General features: G+C 34.9%; 1 protein-coding gene across 1 annotated transcript; it reads left to right on the top strand.

The window, feature by feature from the left end:
• Positions 1-8,075: 8,075 nt before the first annotated feature.
• LOC119691465 (nudix hydrolase 2) lies at positions 8,076-10,894 on the top strand. Its single transcript, XM_038108993.2, has 5 exons — positions 8,076-8,367; positions 8,467-8,615; positions 9,425-9,516; positions 9,820-10,030; positions 10,332-10,894. The coding sequence occupies exons 1-5, from the start codon at positions 8,276-8,278 to the stop codon at positions 10,706-10,708; spliced, it is 921 nt and encodes a 306-aa protein (XP_037964921.2). The 5' UTR covers positions 8,076-8,275; the 3' UTR covers positions 10,709-10,894.
• The last annotated feature ends 833 nt before the right edge of the window (positions 10,895-11,727 follow it).

Here is an 11,727-nt window from a genome sequence, read left to right as displayed (position 1 = left end):
CCCTCTATTTACAAAAATACGATGACGGCCTTTAGGTATCATAATTTATTTGATTATTAATATTTCAAATGGCCTGTGGACTCTGAGCTCTTCACACTCTGGCTGTCATGTACTTGTTAACCCACAAGCTGACGGGCTTACTTATAATATGTCGGCTTTATTGTCCCTGACCGGTCTTGGCCAGTACAACCACATATTAAATAAAAACAATAAAATGCTAGACCTGGTGATTTCGAGTTGTGAGTGTGAGGTAAGTAAGGCCGAGCCGTTTGTTCGTGAAGACGACCACCACCCCGCTCTGAGACTAACTGTCCGGTTCCCGTCCCCGCCCGCGAGCCTGCCCGAGGCGCCGCGGACTGCGCGTAGGTATCATGCTGCCGACTATCTCGCAATCAATGAATCGCTAGCCAAAATTGACTGGGATTCCAACTTGTCTGTTGATGATATAGAAACTGCCGTGGATAACTTTTATTCTGTCATTTACAAAGTTATCGAGGAACATGTTCCTGTCAAAGTACATATCCCAAGTCAAAAACACCCTGTATGGTATACACGCCCTCTCATAAAATTAATTAATAAAAAATTAAAAGCTCACAAAAAGTGGAAAATTTATGGTAGACTTCAGGACTATGAAACGTTTTGTTCCCTCCGTCGAGATCAAAAACGTCTTGAAGTTTCATGCTATAATACCTACATTTGCAATGCTGAAAATAATATTTGTCGTAACTCTCGTCATTTTTGGTCCTTTGTTAAATCCAAAAAAAGCTGTAATGATATAACGGATACGATAAACCTAGATAATCGCACAGCGTCGGACGGCCAAGGAATATGCAACTTGTTTAATGAATTTTTCACATCTGTTTTTGAACCCAGTCAATGTCAAATTAATGTCACGGGTAACACAGAAGAAAGTAACACTGTCCTCATAAGTACCACTAATATAACCATCGACTTAGTATTGAAGTATCTGAAGAATATTGATGTAAACAAGGGTTGTGGTCCTGATGACATAACTACATCCTTTCTTTGTAAAGCAGTGTTGTGAGCAACTTGCCACTCCTCTAACAGTATTGTTCCGTATGTCACTTGACACTGGTAATCTTCCAGCTAGGTGGAAGCAATCTTTAATAACACCAATTTTCAAAAGCGGCAATAAGCATAATGCGAAAGATTATCGAGGTATATCTAAACTATGTATAATACCTAAAATCTTTGAAAAGATTATTTACGACGCGCTTTTTCCTGCAGTCAGACCTTCGACCATTTACAACCCTAGACGGACTCATCCCATACATCGCCCTCATTGTAAACAGGCCAATATTTTATTACTTTTGCGCGTGACTGTACTGTCATTCCCTCCTGTCATGTCATAGAGTACATGAAAAAAGGTGGCAACGTAAAAAAATTCTACTAAGTTGGTAGAAAATTCATAATAATGTGGTGATATTTTTTTGGGAAATTTAAATTAGTTAAAATCGTTTACATTATGATTTATCCGACTCACTCGAATGGGTTACCACCGCTGGTAATAAAAATAATGCCTGGAATGTGGAATTTAAATAATTTATTTATTTATTAGGTTAACATAAATATAATGATTGTAGTTTTACAATGTGTCCAACAAAACTGTTTATACAGGGCATTTTTTTTCAGGACACTCTTTGGGCCACCCAGTATACAGTTTGTCTGTGGGATCGGAGTCTCTTTATACAAAACAAATTACTTAAGTAAGTACTTAAGTTGGTATTTTTATACATAATTGGTAGTATCACAACAAATAATCACTTTTATTCTGAGATTTACTTAAATCAAGGTAGGTAAAATATAAATATATTTTTTTAAATTTAGTTTTAAATTTAGATAATATAGGCTCTTGTCGTATATCCTGAGGTAAACTATTAAGGAGGTTGCTTGTTTCCAGTAGTCCTCTCCGCTGCTTTTTCTAATTATTTCTATCCATTTGCTTCGTATAATGGGATCATTCGGTATCCTGATAATACCTGTACGTGTATTAGAATTTAGTTGTGTAAAAGTTTACGTTTTGTCGAATACAATTTCGCCTCAGCTGAAACTTATCACGAATATTTAGACATTATGATGTAGGTATACAGTTGACAAAAGAATACCGAAACTTTTTCGTTTTCGTAAATCGCAAAACCAACACCCATAGAAACAAAGAAAAGAAATGATTTTAATAAATGCGTAGGATTTTCAAATTCCATCCATTATTAATGAATTCAAGGTAGGTATGTGCCTAATTTCAATTTTGAGAATCCACTCACGAAACAATTTATGGTACACTTGTCATGTCGACCGTGTGTCGATAGGACATTCAAGCGGTTAATATAAATTATACTCACTTTTTGGTATATTTATTTTCAAGTAAAAACTGGCAACACCGAAGAAAATTATATCAATATTTACTTTCTTAAATTATTTATATTAATACATTTCTTACAGATGGTAGGTGACCTTGTGTGTGGTTTTTAGTCGACCTTTGTAATTTCTGCACACGTTTAAAGCACATACACGCATTTTAAAAGGTCAAAATCGAAATTAATGCCAATTGTCAAATATGTGTAGCACCGGCTATGACACAATAGACACTGCTAGAGCGAAATTTGTACCGGGGCAGTAGTACCCCAGTTTATGTATGGCAGCAATTGCTTCTACTAAGGGGAATCTAGGGTTGTATATAATCAAAGAGTCAGACCTTATTTAATAATAAACCAACATGGTTTCATTGACAAACGGTCCACGGAGAGTAACCTTTGCGAATATATAGATATTGTTCTCGATGCTATGGACAAAGGCCACCAAGTAGATGCAGTGTACACCGACTATTCCAAAGCCTTTGATAAAATATGTCATAATACTTTAATAAAAAAACTGGAATTGTTCGGTGTGCACGGCGATCTGCTACGGTGGCTGGAGTCTTATCTTCGCGACAGGACTCAAGTAGTAGCTGTCAAGGGTTACGTCTCTAGTTTTGTACCTATCACTTCCGGAGTTCCTCAAGGATCCCACCTTGGTCCTTTATTGTTTAACATTTTTATTAATGATGTCATTAAATGTTTCAATAGTTCTTTGCCACTTCTTTATGCCGATGATACTAAAATATTTGTTAAAATCACTTCTATTCACGATTGTCTCAAACTGCAAAGTGACCTAGACCGGGTATCAGAGTATTGCGTACAAAACAAACTATATCTTAACGTAAAAAAATGCTGCATTATTACTTTTTCAAGAAAACTAAACATAATTGCTTTGTAAGATCCATATTAGAATACGCTTCAACTGTTTGGAATCCCCAGTATCAATGTCACATTGATTCAATTGAACGAATTCAGAATAAATTTATTAAACGTCTACATTACAAGTTTACAGAATATAATGCCAGTTGTATATCCTTAGAAACTCGAAGGGAGCACCGTGACCAATTATTTTTGTTTAAGCTGCTTAACAATCATATTGACTCGCCCTACCTGGTGAGCAGGCTGTCCCTCCGGTGCCCGCGCTTCTTGTCTCGGTCCGCGGGTAGACTGTTCTCCACGCCTGTGTGCAGTGGCGGATTTACAAATTTGCCGCCCGTAGGCCATTCAATTTTTGCCGCCCCTACTGACTTCTGAAATTCAATTTGTTAGTTTAATCCCGTTATTAGTATGATTGTGAACTTAATGATGTGGATATTTCTATGTCTATCTGTCACCAACTTCAAATGTTTCATCAAATCTTATTTAAAGTTCCGTACCTCAAAAGGAAAAAAGAAACCCTTATAGGTATAACTTTGTTGTCCGGCTGTCTTTTTCTCAGAAACGGGTAAAAATATCAAAGCTGACATTTCGCAAAGATATACAAGGTGGGCCAAAAGTAATCACCCTATTGGAAATTGCTCTCATTTGTAAAAATGGCCGCCAATTTCAAATTTGTTTTGATATTGGTGGACTAGACAAATGCAGAATACAAGTTGACAAGCCATGGAAGCCACACTTCCCAAGAACGCCAAATATTTTTGTATATTCAGTTTTCGGGTCGCCTTTTTTTTTCGTTTTATATGTCATTTTTCCCCGCAATATCGCCCGATTTAACCGTTTCAGACAGTTTTTGTGGGTGTTTTTTCAAGACCCGTGTTAATGTGAATAAGCCCGTGTCTCTGGAAGCCCTTGAGGACAACATTCGACACGAGTGCGAGAATCTCTCGCCCGAAGGTCTCGCTGAATTGATGAGAAATGCCATAAAAGGAGCCCGTAGGGCGATCAATTGTGACGGCGCCCATTTGGCCAATATCATCTTCTAGACTTTACCAATAAAATTTTAAATGTATAAATAAACATAGTTAATAAAAAAAAGAATCGAAGTTTTTCATTTAGAAAAAAATTAGAGCCAATCAAGATAGGATGACTTCTTTTAATCCACCTTGTACAAATGTACGGCATCGACAAACTGGTAAAATAAATTAATGAAAAAAAAATGTTACCTTCCATACATGTAAAATGGGGATGATTTTTTTCGTTGGTGTAAGGTATTGTACAGGTCTTTCAAAAATATCAAAGGTCTTCTCAAACCATTTTTTTATTCAGTGACTGGTTTGCGAAATATTAAGCTTCAAATTGCGAATTCTTGGTAGACTCAAGTGACTGTTTGGTCCAAAAATATCACTGATGTACTTAGTACATATGACAAAATTCCACATTATCCACATATAACTAACCATTACAGCCGTTTCCAGTTTCTCCAAATTCGAAAGTATTTCCGCCGCTTCTTGTAGCATTACAGGCTTTTTAGTAATATCATATTTGATTGATTTCAAAGAATATGCATGCCAAGAATCTCTTTAACTATTACATGCTTCTTTTCTGGCTGACCATCGTCTCAAATTCACTCTATTCCGGGTTTTGCCTTTCCCGATTTCACTCATTTATTTAAGCCAGCGTTGTGTCGAGTTTACAAAAAATTCCTGTAGCAGCATGAAAAAGCGTTAATCTTGGCTAGTTTAAGACGTGACATAAGTTATGCATCGCGCTCACTCACATCGCGCAGCCTCAAGAGCGAGCGCGACGACGTAGAACTTTTGTCACGACTTAAATGCGCCCCGTACTAGCCCTTCTGAGCATGATTCAGCAGCCACACTTGCCACTAAATTCAAAGAATATAGGTACACACGGCACCTCCAAATGGTTGGCAGGGCACACAAACGTAGTGTATGTGTGCACACTAACGTGGTCTATGTGTGCAATAAAGCAGAAATCGGTAAATACACCAGTAACAAACCACACACACACACACAACAGCACAAACGAGTTTGCGCGTAGGCAAACGCCCTTACACCAGCTGTGACATAAAAATATCAACCGGTCGAGTAAGTCAAATAGTTATAAAATTGACTTGAAGCAAAATTTCACAACTTGTAGCTATACTCTTCGTAGCTCATTGGTAGTATGTTAGACTTATGAAACATAGGTCGTGAGTTCGAGTCCACTGATGGGTATTTTTATTTTACTTTATTTAAATTTAGCGTTAATTTAAACGCTGTTGAGTATAAAATAAATTTATTTGAAATTGACAAATGACTACAAGCTGCATAGCTGTCGACTATTTCTCTTCGCTAAAAATATATGATTCGTTCTTCATTTGAGAAGTAAAACCATTCTACCCTCATACAATATGAATAAACGAAATTAGTTTTTAGTTTTAGTGACAATTCACCTCTGCGTCTGCATAGTGATTCACTTTGTGATTTGTCAATTTATAATTAATTTATCTTCGCAGTCACTATGGAAAGTCATTTGACCATGTTCAAAAAGGCGGAGATAATTGTATTCTATGAACAAAATATTACAATTAGTGAAATCGCAAGACGTTTAACGGTAAGTAACATAGAATTGTAAATATTTTATTTGACTGTTAGAATATTTGTATTTGTATAAGCTAAGTATTTGTTTTTTTTGTTTGCAGAGGAGAACTGTTCAATTATGGGTTCACCGATACGCAGATTCGGGACAGTAGTCGTCTATTCGGATGCATCACCACGCCATCGAGAAATCGTAGCTGAACATAGCGCTGATCCGTTCCGCAGCACCCGTTCTACGGCCACAACACATAATCTATCCCTACAAACCGTACGGGTTCACTTGCGTGCTGCAGGGTTGCGGTGTCGGAGGCCGACGAAGAAAATTGCTCTAACCGATCAGCATCGTCGAAACAGAGTGCGTTTTGCGACTGACTATTTTAAACTTTGATTGGTGCAACAATGTGGTGATATTTAGTGATGAAAAGTCCTTTAAGTCAGACAAGGATGGATGGTAAGATATTATGGCGAAAAAGTGGTGAAAATTATAGTTATTGGGGTTAGCTCAGTCATTTTTAGTTTTCCATTTGTATAAGATTTTAGTTATTTTGTTAAATACTTATTATTATTTACAATTATGGGTAAGCCAATGTGTTAATGATGTTATTGTTACTGAGGTTGGAATAAGTTATCTTATTTCTAGCTAATTAACATGTTGATTCATATAACTAATGACTTGCCTATTTACTTTAGTAAAACAGCCAGTCCATCCTTTTCTGATGTTTATTATGATTTAAAACTGCAAATTGAAAATTTTCCTTATTAATATAAACAACGAAAAACAACAAAAACGTAACATCCTTAATGTTTATGTTACGGCAAGAATAAATTTTGTAATTTTAACACTTAATAACTTGTTTCATTTACTTTCTGTGTTGCTTTTATTCGTATATACTACAATACTATTATTAGCCATATTAAAAAATAAACTAAATGTATAAAAAAAATCAAAAAAGGAATTTTGCAAGTTCACAGGGATTTGAACCACCATACCGATTATTGTAAGTCTACTATCATACCAACTGAGCCATTCAATCTATTACAATGCATTGCAAAATTTTGCTTCATATCATAAAAACAATGAATCATTGTCACTGGCACAACTACATGCTTACAATATCCGTGTGTGGGTTGCCCAGAACTAAATAATTACGTCGACGTCGCTGACACACACATACACTACCTACGTTAGTGTGCCCTGCCAACCATTTAACGTTGCCGTGTGTACATACTGATTATATGACAGTGCGTTTATTTATATGTAGATTGTGTACACGTAAATTTATATTTAAAAAATCTGTAAAATAAAAAATGCTAAATTTGCCGCCCCTCTAAATCTGCCGCCCTAGGCACTGGCCTTTTTGGCCTATAGGTAAATCCGCCACTGCCTGTGTGTAAACGGAACTACACCGAAAACCGTTTTATAATAAGAGCGTGCAACAAATATAATACCACATATAATAAACTGGACTTGTTTAATACAAGCCTAAACTGTTTTAAGAGATTGCTTTCAAAACAAGAGGGTAATAACATTAACATTAGCAGGTAAAATTAAAATTAATATTTTATAGTATTACTGTACCTATATATATATTATTATTTATGTATGTATTCATAAATACTATACTAAGGTATATATGTAAGTATATAAATTATATATTATGTTATTCAAATCTATAAAACAAATTAATAACTTACAACTAAGTAGATTAATATAACTGAGATATTTAAGTTCTAATAATATGTTAAAATGTATTAAGTAATTATAGCTTTTTCTCTGTAACAACGAAAGTACCAAATTATTGTTTGTGAAAACTTTACTGGCCTATGTACTATTCATTTGATAAGTAACATTATGTATTAAGCATGCTGTTTGTTTTCCAAGAAATAAATAAATAAATGTCTATTCATTGTCTTCGCGTTTTCCACCTGTCAACAGTCCGGGAGAGCTCCTGCTCCTCCCATCGATGCAGATGCAGCTGCTCCCTGAGATGAAGAAAGCCAACCTGATGCTTCTTGCCTGGCTGAACAGGCGGCCACCTGGACCCACCAGAATCTAGAAGGCTCTGGACCAGAATTACGGACAATGAGAGTGACCTCAAAGGTCCGAAGCGTAGTAGAAATCCAGTCACTTCTTGGTCACTTCGTGTTTTTTACAGACTACCTATGATTTTGTTCTGTGGTTTTTATCACAGATTAGATTACAGGTTTTACTCTTAAAACGTCAACGTCATTACGTGAATCAATCAAAATAGCAAATCCAAATTCATGAAAATATTTAGTGTTGTATTGTATATTAAATCTTGCCTTGAATAATTATTAATATAGCCAGGCCACCAGGCCTTACTTTTGTAATCGTTACTTACGGTAAAACGTTATTGATTAATTTACATAAGTTATAAAATCACTTCTGGAATACTACAAAAAATGTTTTATCAACATCTCTCTCGGGTGCAAAGGTTTTCATCTTTATTAAACAATTCAATATTGCGCTGCTGCGACTCCAAAATACTTCCAAAGTAAGTAAATTACCGTCTTAACCTCCCGCTAAAACGTTTGTTTTATCTTGACTTTACCAAAGTATTTGAATTAATTTATACGATGTCTTTTTCTTTCAGATGCTCAATTGATTTCAGAATAACTCGCCAATTTTCACATAATTTACCGTTATGCACGTTTAAAGGAGAAAAAGACCGGTTTAATGGACTAACTATCGATCTGTCTAAAGAACAATTCAAACCCTCTGAATTTATAAGCATACTTAAAGGTTGGTGCATTTGCAGAGCAATCCTATAATGTATAACCCCACGCCATTAAATAACTAGGTTATTTTTTACCACTCTAAAACCACTGGACCTTTTTAACCTGTTCATTAAAAATTTAAATGTGGTAATAAATATTCTAACTTTTTTGTGAAACCCAACATTCCAGAAAAGTATACTACTAAACTAACTCCTTTATTTTTATATTTTAACAATAGTTAAGATTTTATGTAATTATTTTTTTCTATGCTAGTAGGTTTTAATATGTTTTGAAATATTATATTTTTCCCATTATCTCTTCCATCTAATCAGTGTCTTTGAAAGAATGATGTTTTATAGAATAGAATAGAATAGAATAGAATATATCTTTATTGAACACCACAAATTAAAATATAAAAAAAAAAAGAGAACTTATAAACTAGGAACAATGAACAATAGGCGACCTTATCGCTTAGAGCGATCTCTTACAGGTAACCTTAAACATAAAGAAATAAAACTAAAGAAAATTTGAGGGCGGTGTACCTACTACCTAACTACTTATAATAAAGCTAAATAAACCATACATACTATAGCTACATAAATACTAACATAAGTTACATATTCTAACTAATATACCTACATACCATTATTTACATACATACCTACAAACATACATACATCCTATATATATACAATAAATACCTATATTCATACAACATCTCGAAAGTAGGTAAGTAACTATTGAGACAGATAATGTTTTTTAACAGAATTTTTAAAAACGTTTTATCATAAATATAAGATTGTATGACTTAAGTACCTTCATGTTTTGTTTCAGAATCATTAAACAAATGGCACACTGATAATAACAGATGTATTTGGTTCAAAGTGAACATACAAGATGCATGCCACATTCCTGTATTAGCTGAAGTAAGCATAATATAATTATTTCCTAGAACATGACTTATGTGAAGCTTGTTTTGATTTATAATAGCTCTGAGCTCCTTTACCATGTTACATAATGCTTTAATTTTGAATAAATTTAATGAACATTTTATAGGAAAACCAGCTTGATACTTCATACCTTCCATATAGTAATTTACACTATTTTTACACAATATCATAGTAACATAGCATTCTGACTGATAAAACCATTCAACATTTCATACATGTTTCATCTCAAAGAACCAGTAGTTTTGTTTGTTAGATAACCATAAATGTATTTCCTATTAGAACGGCTTTAATTTTCATCACGCCAGGGACAGCTATGTGATGATGTACAAATGGCTGCCTTCGGACAGTGAACCGAACCTGCCGCCCCCGTGCCACACCAATCTGGGAGTGGGGGCCATGGTGTTCAACAGTCGTGGGCAGCTGCTCGCCATATCTGAAAAAAATTATGACTATCCCCACTGGAAGTTGCCTGGGGGCTATGTTGAAAAAGGTAAAGTATAATTCTGTTGTGCCATGCTCTATCTGCATAGAGGAAATGCTCATTATTTGGATAATTACCTGGTTTTGAGGTTGAGCATGTTTTGTTTGTTTCATAATAATAATATGTCTTTGGTATTTCTTACTATATAATATTATCATAGTGTTTTTTTCCTCTGTGCCAGACACAATGCTCAATACTGGTAGATGTGTGAGCCTTAAAATCTATGTACATATTTCAGAAGTGCCATGAATCCATCCATTAATAACTACTGTCCCTACTTAAATTCATCAAAATGTATCTATTCTTACAGGTGAAGACATAATAGAGGCCGCAAGAAGAGAAGTGCAAGAGGAGACAGGCATCGACACAGAGTTCAAGTCACTGGTCACATTCAGGCACACCCACAATATGATGTATGGAAACTCAGACATCTATGTCCTAGTCCGAATGAAAGCCCTTACTGAGAACATCCAGATAGCACAGAGAGAAGTAAACAACTGTCAGTGGATGGATGTGGAAGAGTACACGAATCACCCACATGTCCATGAGTGGAACAGATTAGTTATAAAAAGAGCTCTAGATTACAAAAATCGAGGGATAAAGATTGACTTGCAAAAGAAAACGGTGAAGTGGGCTCAGAATGTTCGAGAGATGAGCGTCATGATGCTTGAGGATGCGGATGATTGATGGACTTATGCTCAAAGTGGAATAACTTAATGTAAATATATAAATAGAATGCTACCGGCAATTAGTACCTTGGTATTTAGATTTTGACAAAGAGAAAATGATATGTAATAATATTTATTTAATTCTTCATTTGTTAATAATGTAATAGGTAAGTATACAAGGGTTAAATAAATAAGTATCACATCATTTTGATTGTATTTCTTAAAAGCTACATAAGGTAATTATAATAATATAAGTTGGTAAGTAATTAAGAATTATCACAATTTGTTGGTCATAATTTTGCTATTTGTTTCGGGACAGTATAATACTTTAGGCAGCATGCTTTTCTGAAGATTCTTCCAAGAAATCAGGAAGGATTTGTTAGATGGTTTGGTCGTTGTGGCATCACCGTTTTTCTGAAACAAAAAGAAACAAAATTATAGTCTCTATTTTATCATGAATGTAGTCTTTGGTTGGTTGCCTGTTGGGTTTCAGTAAGCCAGGTAAAGAAATTTGTACCTTGTCAAACTAACAAACAACCAATGTTTGAATTTTTGCGTGCGTTTAAAAAACAAACGGTTTGTCAGTTCGAAAAGGTATATAAGCGTATTTAGCTACTTATGATTTTGACTGTGCAACTATATCACGGACATTTACTATCTACATTTAAAAAATCTGTGTTTTCCAGCTTCCTCAACAACTCATCTAAGATAAGATAAAATAATCGATAAATTCGTGGGTTTTTGTCGGCAAGATACTGAATGTTATTGACTAACCATGTATAAGTACATTATGTTTATCTCTAGTACCTACTAGACAGATGGACGAAGATCCTGACGGAATGGTGCGCAAGATACAAATCTAGGGACACAAGAGCAAATGTCAGAAAAAGTTTTACCTTCCCATAAGAAAGCATATTCCCAGCTGTGGGTGATGGAAGGCTGATTATGAGAAATGAAATGAACTCAAAAATTTGTTAAGTCCAGAGGTACTTTCAAGTGAAATCAGTAGTTAAGTACCTAATAGTAACCGACCAATTC

This window comes from Plutella xylostella, chromosome 17 (genome assembly GCF_932276165.1).
Source record: "Plutella xylostella chromosome 17, ilPluXylo3.1, whole genome shotgun sequence".
NCBI lineage: Eukaryota > Metazoa > Arthropoda > Insecta > Lepidoptera > Plutellidae > Plutella > Plutella xylostella.
This window is presented reverse-complemented; position numbering and strand designations above follow the sequence as displayed.

Bases quoted from the DNA above. Each gene is read 5' to 3' on its own strand.
- LOC119691465 (XM_038108993.2), top strand. From the start codon at position 8,276: ATGTTTTATCAACATCTCTCTCGGGTGCAAAGGTTTTCATCTTTATTA. The intron at 8,368-8,466 runs GTAAGTAAATTA...TTTTTCTTTCAG, and splicing joins GACTCCAAAATACTTCCAAA to ATGCTCAATTGATTTCAGAA. The intron at 9,517-9,819 runs GTAAGCATAATA...ATTTCCTATTAG, and splicing joins ACATTCCTGTATTAGCTGAA to AACGGCTTTAATTTTCATCA.